Here is a 19,570-nt window from a genome sequence, read left to right on the forward strand (position 1 = left end):
GCAGCCGTACAACAGATGTTGGAGTTAAACAATTTTATCTTGGTTTGTCTCGAAATGTTGGAAGATTTCCAAACCGGGTTTAACTGTGCTAATGCATTCCGTGCCTTATTTATGCGACTGGATATATCCGCTGCTGAGCCACCAGTAGTATCAATTGTGCTACCCAAGTAGCAGAAGGACTTAACATCTTCAATATCTTGTTCATCTACGAAGAAACGTCGATCTGTGTTGCTATTAATGCGGAGCGATTTTGTTTGGGTATATTTATCTTCAGCCCAACCAATTTTGCAATGTCACTGATGGTAGAAATTTTAGACTGCATCTCTGAGAATGAGTGGCTAAATAGACATATATCATCGGCATAATCTAGGTCCTCCAACCGTCCTTGTAAGCCCCACATAATGACGACTTGTTGCCGTATGCATTTCATCATCGAGGACGCAGTTAAAAAGTAGAGGTGATAAGACACAGCCTTGTCTAACTCCAGTTTTAACTGTAATCCTGTTGCTCAGTTGTCCTTCATGCAGCACACGGCAAGTGGCATTCCTGTACAGGGCTTTGATTAGCCATATTAGTTTTTCGGGGACACCCTTACATACAAGAGAGTTCCATATAGCGTTATGGTTGAGTGTGTCAAAGGCCTTCTCAAAGTCTATAAATTGCTCAACTATAATCCTAAGACTGTTAACTTGGTCAACACATGATTTACCGGAGCGAAAACCAGCTTGCTCATTTCTGAGAGATGGGGAAATTGTTGTCGATAGTCTATTGTTTATAATATGTGCAATTACCTTATTTACCATGCTTAGCAAGGTTATGCCTCTCCAATTCTTTCTGTTGGTCAAATCACCCTTTTTGGGAAGATTTATGATGACTCCATCAGACAGCTCATCCGGCAGGGATTCATGGGTCCAAAATGCCCTAGTAATGGGTTCTAGCAATCGTGCACTAGTTGTTCGGTCGGCTGTAAGAAGTTCCGGAGAAGTTTTATCCAAACCAGGAGATTTGTTTGGTTTAAGGAATCGTATCGAGTTGCTAATTTCACTTATTCCAGGGCAATCAGTAGAGATGCTGGTATTTGGTGTATGTGAAGCACATTCGCAAATGGGTTGACATTGAGCAGTAGGTGTTGATAGCATGCCGGAGTAAAAACTCTCCCAAAGTGTAACCTGTTGAGTTTTAGTTGTTATAAGTTCCCCCGCATCGTTCCTTAAAGGTTTTCCTGTCGATAATTTCCTATTTGTCAGCTTGTTAACAGTTATATACAGGTCCCTTAGACGATGGGTTTCAGCCGCTGCCTGAAGTTCAATCGCTATATTGTTGGTCCAATTGCGTTTATCCTTCCGAGCACTGCGTTTCACCTCAGAATTAAGGCGCGTGTAAAGATGCTGTTGAGTGGCTTTATTAGAGCGTGTTTTACTGGTATGCACAGCGTTCTTTGCGACTTTCCTCTGCTGAATTAAGTTCCACGTGGTATCGCTAATCCATTCCCTTCTACCAGTAGTCTTAAACCCCAGGTGTTTTTCCGCTGCCTTAGTGAAAATTTCCCGGACATGTTGCCATGTTTGGGTTTCCCTATTAATTGAGGCACATCCTGATAATTCGTTACTGAATAGGTTGGCGATTTCAGGGGTTTTCAGCTTTGCCACATTGAATCTCCTCTGAAATACAGTGTTGTTCGTTCTTATAGCCGTGATTTTTATTCGCACAGTAGCAACTAGTAGGTGGTGATCGCTAGCAATATCGGCACCTCGTTTGTTGCGCACATCCAATAACGAGCCGCGCCATTTTCTGCTGATAGTTATGTGGTCTATCTGATTTTCCGTGCGACAATCAGGGGATACCCAGGTGACTTTGTGTACTCTTGGATGGGGAAATAGCGTACCGCCAATGACAAGATTATTAGTCCTGTAGGTTTCCAGAAACATTTTCCCATTCTCCGTTAGTCGTCCTAAGCCATGCCTGCCCATTGTGCTTTCCACAGTGACATTCTCCGAGTCAACCTGAGCGTTAAAATCACCCATCATAATCACAATGTCCCCTTTATGCACTGTTGCGAGGACACTATCGAGAAGGTCATAGAAAGATTCCTTTATGGAGTTTTCAGATGTGTCCGTTGGGGCGTAGCATTGGACAAATGTAATATTACGGGCTCTCCCGCGCACTCTGGCAGTGATGATTCTGTCGGAGTGAGGTTTTCAACCCATTAGGGTACGCTTCACCTGTTTTGAGAGAACGAGACCGACGCCACTTGATCGAGGCAGCTCGTTCGTTGGTTTTCCGGAGAAAAGAACTGTAACCCCTTCTGCTGTCGTAAATTCCCCTGATTCACACCACCGTACTTCACAGAGCCCAAGTAATGACAGGTTGTAAATGGTAAATTCTTTGCATAATTGTGCAAGCTTTGATGTTTCCATATATGTATATATATATATATATATATATATATATATATATATATATATATATATATATATATATATATATATATATATATATATATATATATTATATATATATATATATATATATATATATTATATATATATATATATATATATATATATATATATATATATATAAATATATATATATATATTATAATATATATATATATATATATATTATATATATATATAATATATATATTATATATATATATATATATATTATATATATATATATATTATAATATATATATATATATATATATATATATATATATATAAATTTTCTATAATATTGAACCTAGAAACATGAAATTAATTTTCGTTCTTCAAAAGGTACTTTTTGGGTTTTTGTATAATATTGAACCTAGAAAGGTGAAATTGAGCCGGATTAAGTGAGGACCTATAAAAGGGGACTTTTTGGTACTTTGAGAATCTATAAAAAGGGACTTTTTGGTACTTTTTCGTTCATCATAAGAAATTTTTTATAATATTGAACCTAGAAACATGAAATTAAGTATGTAGAGCCTAGATTAAGTGAGAACATATAAAAGGGGACTTTTTCGTACTTTTTCGTTCTTCAAAAGGTACTTTTTGTGTTTTTTATAATATTGATCCTAGAAACATGAAATTAAGCATGTGGAGTTAATTAGAATCTACAAAAGTGGGCCCTTTGGTAGACATAAAACTAAGCAATCAGGGACTTGAGTGAATGAAAATTTAAACAGGAATATTTTCTGGTACTTTTTGTTCTTTAATTGGACATTTTTGAATTTTTCTATAATATTGAACTTAGGAACATGAAATTAAATAAAATAAGTTTTTTGGTACTTTTTCGCACTTCACTGGTACTTTTAGAGCTTTCTAAAATATTGAATATATAAACATAAAATTTAACACGCAGTATTATAATTGGACGAATATTGAAAAAGGATACTTTGGTACTTTTTTGTTCCTGAACCTAAAAACATAAAATTGGACATGCAGCTTCCTGATTGTATATAAATCTGTATGCAATTTTTTTAGTTTCTGGTTGAAAATTAAACATGTGCCATCCTGATTTAATGAAAATATATAAAAAGGCACTGTCTGGTACTTTTTCGTTCTTCAACTGTTTTTTAACTTTCTGTAATATTGAGACTGAAATCATGAAATCAAACTTAAAGAGTTCTCTAAAAGGGGGACTTTTGAAATTGCAGATAAATATACATTTACAATAATTATATTTATTTTATTCCATTACAATGAGGGTAGCGAAGCACACTGGGTATAGCTAGTATTTTAATAAGTATTCACATGAGAATATGAGCATTTCGGTTACTAAAATGTTAGTAATTTTAAGATTTAGTTTTAACCATATCTGGATCGATTCAGAACTTCATAAAGACCCAGAATATACATATACTTTGTTGGGTCTCCGATGAATATTTCTTGGTATTTTACATGGAGTAGCAAACTTTTACCAATTTTTACCAACTAATAAAAATTTTTGGCTATTCAAATAATAATAAACTTTCAAGTTAAACAAAATCACATAACTTTCCTACCTTAATCATTTTGAGCTCATTTAATTGAGAACGCAAATTTCGTAGCTTTGTTTCTTGTGATATCATATCCAACTGTTGTCGCGAATGTTCCCGTTGTGCTTGCTGCAGTTTCTTCATTTCGTTTCGCATAGATCCAATTTTACGCTCATATTGATCTCGAATTTTATTTATTTTATCATCTTTTTGATTTTCCGGAGTTGAACCTAATAAATATAAAATATATTAAAATATAAGCTGTACCAATATAAAAATTATTGTATTTGTGAATACAATGCAACGAGCATTGCCACTCACAATATATTTTTCATACCGAATTTCCGACAAAAAACTACCAAACGTTCTAAAATCTGCCAAACTTTTTTAAGGTTTTTGGACAATTGAAACATGAAGCCGAATATGGGCGTATAAACCATTTTGAAATTATACAGGAGATCATAAAAACATTATAAAACGTTAAAGTAATGTAATTTTGATACACTTTTTAAATATATATTCAGATATCATAAAACTATCCCTCTAAAAATTTTTAGTAAAAAAAATCAAATAGCAAAAATCGACACATCAAATCCATGTATCCATATACTTTTGATGAATATGTTCAGAAATAAATGATTTTTCATGTATAACTTGACAGCATCAACATAGGAACCATAGTATAATTTGCTTAAGTTACATGGAAGTCCTTTATATTATTAAAATTATAAAAGGACAAAACACCATTTTGCTATTTTCATACCTTAAATTTCCAATATTTTTGAGTTAGAGGTCTGGACAATGTCTACTGTTATGAGTATTACAATAATGCCTTATGAGGACGAAAAACTTCTTAAGTTAAAACAATTTAAAAAAGTAAAAAATTTCTTGTTAATATGTAATTATAACCCCATATGAAAAATTTTAATTATCTAACAGTTTTCAAGATATACGAAATTTTGTATTTAATTCATATATGTGGTGTCAGGCCCACCATCGAAAGACCGTTATTACCTAAATGTTTACCGAATGTCAAATTTATTCATGTCAAATTTAAAGATTCTAGCTCTAATAGTTTCTTAGATATATGATTTTTTCTATTTAATTCATGTGGGGGCTTCAAGTGACCCAGATGAAAGTCCGCCCTTTTTCCTCCAAAATGTTCAGATGAATATTAAAGTAATTTATGGATAATTTGATGAATCTAGTTCTATATTTATCTAGATAAACAATATTTTGTATTTTATTCATATGGGAGATATCAAGTTCCTATAAAAAGTTCGCTCATTATACTCTAAAGATCTTCGTGCAAAATTTTAAGAATTTAGTTGTATTAGTTTCCCAGATAAACGAGTTTGTATTTAATTAATATAGGAGGTGCCTCACCCTCATGGGTTGTCCGCCAATTTAATACAAAAAATTTTTACATGGATGTAAATATTATTCGTGCAATATTTTATGATTCTAACTGTAATAGTTTCCAAGATAAACGATTTTTTTATTTAATTTATATGGGAGGTGCCACGCCCCCTAACGCTAGTTCGCCCACTTTTTATCCTAAATAATCATATTGACACTTAAGTGGGTCCTACAAAATTTGAGGACTCTAACTGTTGTATTTTCTCAAATATACGGATTTTATATTTTCTTAATATTAGCGTGGCTCCTCGACCTCTTAAAATTTTAAGATAAAACGTAGCCTATTATTTATTCCAGACATACAGGAATACGCTGTGAAAATTTCAAACATACAAACATACACTCCACGATAATTGATTAGCACATATATATATTTTTTTCGAAGCATATATTTTTGGATCAGAAATTTCTGGAAACTTCTTTTTCCCCCCACTGTAATATTTTGTGTTCTGAATAAAATGTGATACGAATAGTTGTCATATCTGTAATATTTGATTTTACATATTTTTTTGTAAATTAACCCAAAAAAGCTACTGTTAAAAATTCGCCACTTGAATAGAACATCTCCCAGAAAATGTGATTTTTTTAGCAACTTCTATAATTAAAACTTATTCTTTTAGATTATTTACAACGATATAAAGTAAACTAAGCTATTTTAGTAATGTGTTAAACCTCTTTTGTTGACTAACACTTCACAAATCCTGCTTGGAAGTGATTCATATAGCTTGGTCATGTAACTTAGTTTTACTGAGTTCCAGACTTCTATAATTGCATAGATTAGTTCAGAAAATATTGAATGCTCTTTTTCAGACTCATAAACTTTCTGAGCAACCCATTTAAACAAGTTTTTATAATGTTTAAGTCTGATAAATATGGAGGGCAGCTCAACAATTCAACATCTATATAAGATTTATTGTGGAGCTTAAAAACTGAATCTCGAAGATGCCATAATAGAAAATATATAATAACGTCAAATAAAGAAATAAATGCTGGCTATTTATTTTGGTGGGACCAAAACACGGGTACCAACTTTGGTCCTCACACATCCTCCCTTTCTCGGTTTACCAGTCCACAGTGGGGCAGAATGGAAATTTTTTGGAAATAAATCTGGCATTCCTAATCCGATCGGGATTGGCGTGAGCGTAGCCAAGGAGTATTCGAGTTTAAGTTTTGAAGATGAACCCCGCAGATGCCCCAGGGACGGAGCTGTGGCGGCTCAAAGTAGGGTACCTACGACATGTAAAATTTTTAAACTCGTGCAATTTTTTGTTTTTCACCCAAATACTACTTATCTCTTATAATATCCGAGTTATAGGCATTTAAAAATTTAGTGATTTTTTTTTAAGAACATATAACAATTTTATAGTTTTCTAAAAGGAATCTTTACGCAGAACGCTTTGGCGTAAAAAACTTGTCCTATTTTTTGAAAATGTTGCCACTGCGTCCTTTTTACAGATCTAAAAATATACGTTTTTTAATTTAAAAATTCAAAAAATTTTAGATTTTTGCCGTTTTTTGCCCAAAATGTGTCTTAACTCTTTTATTAATAAAATAAAATTTTCTTTAAGAACATATAACAATTTTATAGTTTTCTAAAAGTTATCTTTACGCAAAACGTTTTGGCGTAAAAAACTTGTCCTATTTTTTGAAAATGTTGCCACTGCGTCCTTTCGAATATGACCTATTTTTTATCAAAACTTCAACTTTGGGCGACATGTTCTAAAATCCCAAAGCTGGGATCAGAAAACTGAAAGCAGTTTTGGAAACCTCAATATGTTTTCTATTTACTCCAAAAGTATTTTCCCAGCCCTGAAAGAAATGTGGACCCTATGGACAAAAATCCCATTTTTGGGATTTTCATTCCTATTTTTGGGAATTGCGGGATGCCCTTTGACCTTTTCAATTTTTTTTTTTGCATTTTCTTATTTGAAATGACAAATTTAACAAGCGTTGAAGATTTCATTGAGTTTTGTTCATAAATAAAGATTTTGTCATATATTACATATTTGTTAAATTTCTAAAACTATGATATATATCAAAATTTTAATAGGGTCGCAGATAGCTACAACAATTTAGTCCATATTTATCCCTTAATATCTATTTTAGTTAAATATGGAAATTCTCGACCCTTTACAAAAAATTTCAAGCCAACATTTCAACATTCAAAAATATGTTCATTTAAACCTGTATCCTTTAATTTCATATTTTTCATATTTTAGTATTAAATATGACAGAACATGTTTAAATCTTATATTTACCTATTTTCTATTTGTTTGCTTATCCTTATAATTGAAAGGTCCTATTATGCTTAAATTTTCAGAAATTTATAACTATTTTTTACCAAATTTTTTTTCGACAGATCATTTCGTTCTGTTTTGTTTATGATCATGTAGGTAAAAATATACAGGTAATGATAATTTCGATTCATTCACTAATAAGAAATATCAATGACTGAATTACAGGTTATAGTAATATAGTCCTAAATGTTAATAGGTAGACAGTTCGTAATTTTTTTACTTTGGAATACCTGTATCGGAAATGACAAGAATTGGTATATAAGTAAACTTCTCAGATTTTAAGTACCATATTTAATAAATCTACAATGAAGATTACATTAAAGTACGAAGAGTTGTGTTCCGTTTTATGGAGTGTATCTTCAAAAGGGTCAGAAAGAATTGAAGACATTTCAAATTATATAAAAACTACATATAGTAGAAAAGTAGACAAAACAGGCATATCAAAAATTGAAAACTTATTGATGTAAAAAGTAAGTCTGTGGATGGAAATCAAAAGAAATTTCGATTAAAATTTTGTAGTTGGATGGAAACTACTACGGAAATCTCAACTTACAACACATCAGCAGGAGCGCCTTGCAAGTCATACGAAGACTTATGTTCAAGGTCAAAAAAAAGAGGGTCACACAAAAACTTTTTTCAATCTAAAATGAGGAAATTGCTGATACATTTAACGAAATGCTGAAAAAGGAAAGCCAACCTATGGATGCCGTACATATTGCAACTATTCTTCCTAATGCATCACCAAAACGACTTAAGCGAATTGTGGAAAGTATACCAACTCCAACATCACAATCAAATTTTACTGAAGAGGAAGCAATAGCGCTTATGTTGGAACTGGGTCTCAGTCGAAATAAGTACCAAATATTAAGGAAAGCTCTGCATGAAAAAGGACACAATATATTACCATCATACAAGGCGATTTAGGAAAAAAAAAACAAACTATCCTACCATCACCTATTGCTGTTAATGATGTGGAAGCTTGTATTGATATATCATCTTTGCTCGAAAACACAGCATCAAGAATTGTGTCAGACTTTTCAGAAGACCAACTAAGGAAAATTCATAACTGTGATGTTGTCTTAATGTGTAAGTGGGGATGTGACGGTTTATAAGCACTTCCAGAATACAAACAAGCTTGTGGAAGTCGGACATTAGCAGACTACAAAAGTGTATTTATGTCATCATTAGTGCCATTACGAATTCGTTCATATTCCCTTAATCCATCATCGTCAAGCATCGGAAATTCATTTGAAGATATATGGATCAATACAAAAAATTTTTGTAGACCCATAGGATTTGAATATATAGGAGTCAAAGAAAACAACAAAAGATTTAGTGGAATATTTAAAAGATGAAATAAATGCACTGGAGCCCATTTGCATAAAAATAAAGCAATTCTCTATTAACGTATCATATCAGCTAAGCTTAACAATGATTGATGGAAAGGTCAGCAATGTCATAACAGAAACTTCTTCCTTCTGGAGATGCTCAATATGTAATGAGAAAAAGTCGCAATTCTCAAATATAAACAAAAGCAGAAGTATTAATGAAGAAGTCCTGTCTTTCGGAATTTCACCACTTCATGCCAGAATACGATTTTTGGATTACTTTTTACACATAGCATACGACCTCAAATATAGAAGTGTGCCAGAGAATCTTACTAAATCAACAAAAAATAATGAAGAATTGAAAGAACTGAGAGCTGCGGAAAAAAGCAGAATCCAAGAAGAATTTAAAATTCAGATGGGATTAAACATCGACAAACCACTTCCAAGTTGCGGTAGTATAAATGACGGTAATACGGCGATAAGGTTTTTTCGTGATTTTGAAAATACTTCAAAAATAACTGGAATCGACAAGGAGTTGCTTCGAAGAGTTAACACTATTTTAATGGCACTGAATAGTAAACATAAAATTAATGGAAATCGATTTGGGGAATATACATCTGAAATTTCTAAATTACTTGTATCTCTGTATCCATGGAGGGAACTAACAACAAAGTATTGTGTCATGGTCAAATAATAATTGAATCGAATATTCTTCCACTTGGAGAGTTAACAGAAGAAGCCCAGGAAGCGAGGAATCGAGATTTTAAGCATGTTCAACTTTTCAGCTTAAGAAAATGCTCCAGGCAATCACAGAGTGAAGATATTTTTAATAGTTTACTTCTATCTTCTGATCCTGTTCTTTCAACTATGCGAAAAAGATGAATTTGTTATAAAACTCTTTCATCTCAAAACGAGGAATATTTAAAGGACTTATATTACCTTCTGGATATGTATACCGATATGACAGATTATTTTATAGAAAATAAGTAGTGTTAGGAATTAACTATATAAGTAGGTTGTAAGAATTAATTGTATTATGTTTAAGATAAACAGTTCAAATAAAAAAGCTATTATACTAACTGATGATATTGTATTAAATTGTGTTTTATATTTCGGTTGGCGGGAAAGGTGGTTTGTGTGGGGTGATTTAGGTGTTGTTGTGCGTGGCTCATAATAAAATTATATTTTTTATTGTATATACAATGTTTTAGTCTTTAATAAAATAATTAACTAAATAATTTTTAAAAATTGTCCAAATATTTTATTCAACACCAAATGTATGTTCTGTCATACTTAATACTAAAATATGAAAAAGATGAAATTAAAGGATACAGGTTAAAATGAACATATTTTTGAATGTAATTGAGATATTGGCTTGAAATTTTTTGTAAAGGGTCAAGAATTTCCATATCTAATTAAAAAAATATATTAAGGGATAAATATGGACTAAATTGTTGTAGCTATCTGCGACCCTATTAAAATTTTGATATAAATCATAGTTTTAGAATTTTAACAAATATGTAATATATGACAAAATCTTTATTTATGAACAAAACTCAATGAAATCTTCAACGCTTGTTAAATTTGTCATTTCAAATAAGAAAATGCAAAAAAAATTGAAAAGGTCAAAGGGCATCCCGAAATTCCCAAAAATAGGAATGAAAATCCCAAAAATGGGATTTTTTTACATTTTTGCACATAGGGTCCACATTTCTTTCAGGGCTGGGAAAATACTTTTGGAGTAAATAGAAAACATATTGAGGTTTCCAAAACTGCTTTCAGTTTTCTGATCCCAGCTTTGGGATTTTAGAACATGTCGCCCAAAGTTGAAGTTTTGATAAAAAATAGGTCATATTCCGAGGGATGCAGTGGCAACATTTTCAAAAAATAGGACAAGTTTTTTACTCCAAAGCGTTTTGCGAAATGATACCTTTTAGAAAACTATAAAATTGTTATATGTTCTTAAAGAAAATTTTATTTTATTAATAAAAGAGTTAAGACACATTTTGGGAAAAAAACGGCAAAAATCTAAAATTTTTTGAATTTTTAAATTAAAAAACGTATATTTTTGGATCTGTAAATGATATTGATCTGAAATTTTTTGTATATTATTGGAACTTTTGTTGTCTAAGTAACAAGAATTGACTCCATTTGGTCCAAAATTACGCCCGGTATTCAAAAAAGGCGGACCAAGGTATGGTAAATTTTGTATCACTAAATTTTTAAATGCCTATAACTCGGATATTATAAGAGATAAGTAGTATGTCCAAGCATGTTTTTTCAAGATCTCGTCGAGCGCTTTCAGAAAATATAAAAATCTTTTTTTGGGTGAAAAACAAAAAAATGGCACAAGTTTAAAAATTTTACATGTCGTAGGTACCCTACTTTGAGCCGCCACAGCTCCGTCCCTGGGGCATCTGCGGGGTTCATCTTCAAAACTTAAACTCGAATACTCCTTGGCTACGCTCACGCCAGATTTATTTCCAAAAAATTTCCATTCTGCCCCACTGTGCGTTCTCCTACATTAATTCGGCTTTGTCAAAATTTTGTTGTTATATTCCTGCGTGTAATTTAAAAAACGCCGCGCACAGACGTTGCTTCGAAAAGACTTCAGCAACTGATTTGATTTTTTTCAAGTTGAGAGCAAACCAACTTATATTGCTTATTATAAAAAGATGAAGAATTAAACCTATAGTGTATGTGTATCAACTTAGCACCAGCAGAATTTTCTTACCCTATCACGCGTGCTATGTATTGATCTTCCCTGATCTAGTTCTATATTTTCATAGATAAACAATATTTTGTTGTATTTGGGAGATTTCAAGTCCCAATTAAAAGTTCGCTCATTATACTCTAAATGTTCAGATGAATTTCAAAATTCTTCAAGTAAAATTTAAAGTTTCTGGCTCTAATAGTTTCTCAGATATTCGAATTTTTCAATTTTATTCATATTGGGGCTCTATTTTATTCTTAAAAATTATAAGATGAATACTAAAGATCTTCGTGCAAAACGTTAAGAATTTAGTTGTGTTAGTTTCCCAGATAAACGAATGTTCGTATTTAATTAATATGGGAGGTGCCGCTCCCCTCACGGGCTGTCCGCCTGTTTAATACCCAAAATGTTTACATGGATGTTTAAATTTTTCGTGCAAAATTTTATGATTCTAACTGTAATAGTTTCCAAGATAAAAGAATTTTTGTATTTATTTTTTATGGGAGGTGCCACGCCCCCAAACGCTAGTCCACCCACTTTTTATCCCAAAATAATCATATTGACACTAAAGTGGCTCCGACAAAATTTGAGGACTCTAACCATATAGTATATAGGCGAAACTAATTGTCAAAGACCTAACTGGTGAGAATGTATTAGTAGAAGGTACTAAATAAAAAAATATTTTTTGGACGTTATTCTTTGTGTGTCATTAATAGAATTTTATATGGCAGTGAATGAAAATGTTAGTTATTTATTTTTTTGAAAAGATATTTTATCTCAAAACATAAAACACATCTTTTTGTTATTTTTTTTCTGCACTAATGCAAAATGAAAAAAGTATGTAAAATTCTTTTTTAATTTTGAATACTAATATGTACAACTTTTCATTTTTCAGTTTTAATTAAAATGAAATGTCAAAGAAAAAAATATTTTTTTTTCGTTTGTAAAATATAAATTATTTTATGGGTTTTAAATAAATGAAAAGTGTTGAAAAAAATAATAAACATTAAGTGTAAGTGATAGAAAAAAAATAAATTATTTTATCCTCGCAATTTTGCGAAGAAAATTTGAAGTGTAGTGAGTGCGTTTAGTTCTCAGAAGTTTGTTTTATTCTCTCAAACCTCGTCTGTGTGAAGAGAATAAAAATTCTTGTTTAAAAACCGCTTCAGTTTCGCCTATATGTATTACTATATGACTCTAACTGTCATATTATTTTATGATAAACAAATTTTTTTATTTAATTAATATGGAAGGTGCCGCTCCCTCATGGGTAGTCCGCCAATTTATAACCCAAAATGTTAACATGAATGATAAAGTTATTCGTGCAAAATTTTAAGATTATAACTGAATAAGTTGCCAGGATAAAAGAATTTTTATTTATGTATAATTCAGTCTAGAAACAACTTTCCTACAGACTATGATAAATTACATAATTAATCAAATAAAAGTAAATATATATGAAAATATAAAATAATTTTATGATTATAAACATAATTTATTTAAAATTAAAAATAAATTTTGTTTAAAAATTGATTTAGAAGTACAAAACTCTATTTCTGGTTTATTACTGAGCTGGAATTTAACATTAATTTCATTTAAAAGAAGAAAATTGCGTGTTAACATTCTATTTTTAGCATATAAAGTTCTATGCGTTGGAACATCGAAAAAATAATTATACCTAAGATGTCTTGGAGAAACATGAAAGGGAATGTGGTACAGTAAATCATGGCAGTCTATAATGCCATTAACTACATCGAAAACAAATAAAGCAGAATGAAACTTTCTGCGAAAATCTAGAGACTGTAATCCAAGTAATAGACATCTAAATCATATACCGGCGGATAGAGAGGCAGATAAAAAAATAACCACTACACACACACTATTGGCATTTTTTCATTGAAATTGCACTGAAAAAAATATTTGGTTATTTTTAATTTTGAAGATTAAATTGCATTACTGTAAAATGCGAATATTTATAAACAATGTGTAATCAATGTACTTAAGAATGATAATTTCTTCACATAGAAACAACATTTCTAATTAAAATGTACAAAAAAAGTATGAAACAAGATTAACTTATTTACTTTCATTGTTATGTATTCTAGAAAATTATTTAGAGTGTACGTTGTTTTTATAAATTATGTTCTTGCTTTTGCAAGTTGTTTTTGTTTTTTCAAGTTGTGTTTGCAATTTCTTTAACAAAGCGACATCAACCTGCTTTGTTGAATGCTGTCAAGCAACTAAATAAAATATTTGTATTTTTGATGCTCTTGTTTAGAGGTTCGTATGCGACCGTGTTGTGTACATGTAATTTGCCGAAAATCTTCGTTGTCAGAACAATACTAGCGCCGACTTCTGATCTAAATCGATATGATGGTATTGGATTATCAAAACTAATGGATAAAAAGCAAATTTAATAAATTTCGTTTGAACTCTTTCAACGCGGGTAATTAATTGTTTAGAATATTGAGCCCAAATAATAGCCGCATATTCTAGCCTTGATCTTACAAATGCAAATTCTGTAAATTCAGAACAATTTCTCTTAATGAAGGCAAACATAGAATAAGCTTTTGGGAAAATATAGTCAATGTGTTGAGTAAACAATAACATTGAATCAAATACAATCCCCAAATCGTTAATAGATTTGACGTATTTTAAACTATAGTTTCTAATTTTGTAAACCGTTGGAATAGGATTTGGAGATCTTGTAAAGGTTAAATGAAAGCATTTATCAAAATTTAAATGAAGTTCATTAAACTTACACCAACAAAAAAATTGGCTAAATCAGATTGCAAATTCAAGAAAAGTTGTACTGTATCGAACCTTTGAAAATTTTTTAAATCATCAGCATAAAGTAAACATTTAACATATTTAAAACATGATAAGATATCATTAATGAATAAAATAAATAAAAGTGGATCTAAAACACTACCCTGAGATACCCCAGATGACTGAACATAAGTCTTTGAAAAATAATTTTCTACAACTACTTTACATATGATTTTAACCAATTTAAGAAATTAGAGTGAAAACCGAACATTTGTAATTTTCCTATATGAATATTATGCGAAACTTTATCAAAGGCTTTAGAAAAATTGGTAATAGTGTCTACTTGACTGCGCTGTTCTAAATTGCATTAAAGATCTTTACTGTTCATAATTGCATTAAAGACTTTATCATATGAGACAACCATGAAACCAATGTCTACAAATAGCATATGAGAAGAATAAGAGATATACTTTTTATTATAAGGTGGTTTAAAATTTAACTCAACACATTTAAAGATTCACTGTAAGATACAGAGGTTTAATCACCATAGATCATAATCTTTGGTATATCAGATACTTGCTTCCTTGATTTTATAAAAGAAAAAATATTTGGGATTACTTCTTATTTCATTTTCATTCCCAAATAAGGAGTGAGATCGAAAAATTCTTAACACACGTTTTTCATTACATTTTTCAACCAAAGTAATATTTGATTTTTTTTTGATCAAGTTACCTTTGAAAAACATGTCAGTTATTATGTGTAATGTCAATTATATTATTTTTTTTTGTTAATCTGATTAAAATGAGTGACCAGAAAAAAGTGCGTACTGAAATTATTAAATATTTTCAACTAAACCCAACTTGGTCTTACAAAAAGTTGGCCAAGCATACAAAGGTCTGCCGTCAAACTGTTTCCAATGTTATTAAACAGTACCGGGAGAACTTGTCAGTTGATAGAAAACCTGGTTCAGGTAGAAGGAATGGTCCACATGATGTTTCTAAAGCCAAAAAAAAAAGAACGCATTTTCAAAAGAGCTCCCAACACATCCGGTAGGAAAGCAGCTCGGTTAGCTCATTGCTCGGACTATTTGGTACGAAAAGTTAAAGCTAATGCAGGTTTAAAAACATACAAGGCTCAAAAAGTTCCTGACAGGAACGCTGCTAAAAATTTAGAGGCCAAAAACAGAGCACGGAAATTGAAGTCAAGTTTTATAAAAAAATATTCTTGCTGCATAATGGATGACGAAACGTATGTTCTGGCAGATTTTTCGCAACTTCCAGGTCAAAAGCTTTATGTTACTGATGCTCGAGGGAATGTTGAAGAAAAGTTTAGGAGCCAAAAGCAGACAAAATTTCCCAGTAAGTTCTTGGTATGGCAAGCAATATGCAGTTGCGGCAAAAGAAGCCAATCATTTGTTACAACGGGCTCTATAAATACCGAAATTTACATCAAGGAATGTTTACAAAAAAGGTTGCTTCCATTCATAAGACTTCATAATGTGTCCACTTATTTTTGGCCTGACTTGGCATCCTGTCACTATGGTAAACAAGCCCTTGAGTGGAACAAGAACAATAATGTGGTATTTGTACCAAGAGAGGCAAATCCTCCAAACTGCCCGGAGTTAAGGCTAGTGGAGAGATATTGGGCTCTTGTTAAAAAAGAATTGAAGAGTACAAAAAAGGTGTCCAAAAGTGTGGTAGATTTTAAACGGAGATGGACTACATGTTCGAGCAAAGTGACAGAAAGCACTATAAAAACATTAATGGAAGGGTTTCCGAAAAGGGTTCAAAATTTCATCACTAGTGATTAAAACTATAAAAATAATTTTTTTTTGTAAATTGTAATAATAATTTGAATCAAATAAAAAAAATAAAGCTGTAAGTTTAGTGGTTTCTTTTTTATAAACATATATGTATGTTAAGAATTTTTCGATCTCACTCCTTATGTATTGTCTATAGAGAAATTAATTTAAACAATTAAATTCACGCTGATAGAGAATAAATTTGGAATGACTATCGGCTGAGCCTGAATTAACAAAGCGTTTATGGAATTTGTTTCGAAGGTCTTAAGTCTCTTAAGACCACGAGTATACTAAGGTAATTTATAAGGCTTCTTTTTCTTTAAAGGAATATTTTCTTTACAAACATTTAGAACTACATCAACAAATTTATCATAGCAAGATGAGGTTGATATTCCAGACAACATATCGATCCAGTTAATACGATTAAAAATAGAGTTAAGTACATCTGACATACATAAATTAAAGTTAAAATTTAAAGAATTTGATAAATCAATGCAATTTTAAGATTCAATTTCAATCACTTAAGACGAATGATTTATGTTGCGGCTCGAAAAAAACTTTCGAACTTTAAAATTACTTATGATTGATTGATTTGAATTAAATTGATTGAAAGCAAACTTTCAATAACTTCAATTTCATTAAATTTATTTACATTAAGAGGAAATAGTGAAGCACAATTGATAATAAATATTTGTTTTCTTAAAATTATAATACATTTTTTTATTTGAACTAAAATTTTTATATAATTTAAAAAATATATAAAATAAAAAATTCTGAAATAAATAGTAAGGAAAATTTTTGGTACTTTTTCGCCTTTTCACTGGTACTTTTATAAAATTAAACTTTAAAAAATTAAATTAAATATATATGTAGAGTAAATTGTAATTTACAAAATAGGTACTTTTAGTACTTTTTGAAATGTTCCATAAAAGGGAATTTCATGGTACTTTTTCGATTTTCTAAAGATACTTTTTGACAGTTCTATAATATTGAACCTAGAAACATAAAATTAATCCTCAGGAACCCGGATTATGTAAGAATCTATAAACTCCGGTAGCAGTTGTTTTATTTTTACTTTTTAGTTCTCTAGCACGAGTTTTCTATGATGTTTTAATCGAAACATAAAGATAATAAAAAAGAAACTTTTATGTACTATTTCATTCTTCGCTGGCTTTTTGAATTTTCTTTAAAATTAAACCTAGCAGTGAAATAATAACCTATTAAAGGAAATTTTTGAAGTTTTTTCGTTCTCCAAAAGGTTTTTCTGAACCTAGAAACATGAATCCGGATCAATTGGGAACCTATAAAATAGAATTTTTGTTCTTGATAAAGGTACTTTTTGAATTTTCTTTAATATTGAACTCAGAGACATATAATTAAATACGTATGGCCTGGAGTAACAGATAACTTGTAAAATGCGATTTTCAGTATTTTTTCGTTCCTCAAAAGGTTATTTTTAAATTTTCTAAAATATTGAACATAGAAATCATGCATTTAGGGCCCGGAGTAAGTGATATGCTATAAAAGGGAGTTTTTAGTATTTTTTCTTTCTTCAAATTAAATTTTATATAATATTGAACCTAAAAACATTAAAGTGAGAACCTATAAAAGGTAATTTTTGGTACTTTTTCATTCGTTAAAATGTACTTTTTGATTTTCTATAAGTTTGAACCTAGAAACATGAAATTAAGCATTCAGGGCCACGAGTAAGTAAGTGTACTTAAAAAAGGGTACTTTTTTAAGTTTTTATAATATTTATCCTAAAAAATTAAGCAAAATAAAACGAAGTACTTCCAAAAGAATAACCACCATTTCAAAAGTAGCACTAAGTGAATTTGTTTAACTTCTGTGGAAGTGGTGTTTATTGACTTTAATTTTTTTGTACTGAAATTTTTTGAATAAACCCCATTTTATTTCTCTTTGCGGTCAAAGCAGGGCATTCACAGAGGAGATGGAAGACCTTTTCTTCCTTTTCCCTGTCTTTGAAACTGTGACAGTGATCATTGAAAGGGAGCCCAAACCGACTTGCTTAGCTTATTAAATAAAAGTGTTAGCTTATTAAATAAAAATCAATATCATACAAATATAAATAAAATTCACACAGTACTCCCCAAAAAGTAAAATCATAAAAGTAACATGATTTTCCTTTTAATAGTAGAAAATTATATATATTATAATTATATACAAATTATTTTTTGCTAAAAATTAATAATCATATAAATAACCAACATTTATTCTGTGCGTTGCTCATATAACATTTCTATCTTTTGTCTTTTTCCACTTAAATGACAAATTCCGGTAGAGTTAGTAGACATCCCAAAGACGTGACATCTCATATGGTAAAGATTCTGACTAAGCAGAGAAACGGACTCAATATATGACACATAAATGCTCAAAGCTAATTGTGCAAGATCGATGAGTTTTTATATGTATTTGAAAACTCTAACATGGATGTTGTTGAATTATTGACAAATGACTGAAAAATACTCGTCGGATGTGTTTATAGACCTTAACTCGATGTGCCTTTCACTGACTTGATTAAACAAATCGAAAATCTTACTATGCCTTACAACGATATATCTATCTTTCTTTCTTATTTAAACCCGCAGTGGAAGGGGTAGGACCAATTCTTGTATACCAACACATTATACATCAACCTTCAGCACCCTAATCGATATCATTTTCGTTTGTAAAGAAGCTAAGGTACTACTCTACGATCAAATATAAGTATCATTAAATAATAGTATCACCCAATAGGTATGTTAAGCTTTCTTTCCAATGTTTTCGAAAAATTATTATTTAAACAGTTGAGTAAGTACATTAATGAAAACTAATTGATGACTGAATTACAATTAGGTTTTCGCCCTATTCACAGGCGAAAAATTAGAAGAGACATTGATAAAGATAAAATTAATATCCTCGTATTACTCGACACTCAACCACAAAATCCTATGCTCCAAACTTAAAAATCTTTTTAACTTATCAACCACATCTACTAAATTAATATACCAATATCTCTCGTACCAATATCGAACGTATGGACAGATTGTCCATGTAAATAACACAACCTCTCTTCCCATATCCAATTTACGCCAACGCCGATGCAAGTTAAACACTGCAAAGTGTATATCTATGCCGACAACGTTCAGCTTTACATCAGTAGCCCTGTAAGATCCCTGCAGTTTTTTATACACCAAAAACATCTTTGGAAAACTATCCCACAAAACACTTAGCAACTCAGCAACGCAACGCAGTTTAAAAAGTTTTTGTTTACTT

At 30.8% G+C, this 19,570-nt stretch overlaps 1 protein-coding gene across 5 annotated transcripts in view; it reads right to left on the bottom strand.

Moving 5' to 3' along the window:
• Positions 1-19,570, bottom strand: part of LOC111683915 (kinesin-like protein KIF21B) — a 368,894-nt gene that overhangs the window by 72,092 nt on the left and 277,232 nt on the right. For all 5 annotated transcript variants that reach the window (XM_046956603.1, XM_046956602.1, XM_046956601.1 and 2 more), the window contains one exon: positions 3,995-4,197. In XM_046956603.1, coding sequence (XP_046812559.1) covers positions 3,995-4,197 — 203 coding nt within the window. The remainder of the gene's footprint in view (positions 1-3,994; positions 4,198-19,570) is intronic.

This window comes from Lucilia cuprina, chromosome 2 (assembly GCF_022045245.1).
Source record: "Lucilia cuprina isolate Lc7/37 chromosome 2, ASM2204524v1, whole genome shotgun sequence".
NCBI classification, from domain to species: Eukaryota; Metazoa; Arthropoda; class Insecta; order Diptera; family Calliphoridae; genus Lucilia; species Lucilia cuprina.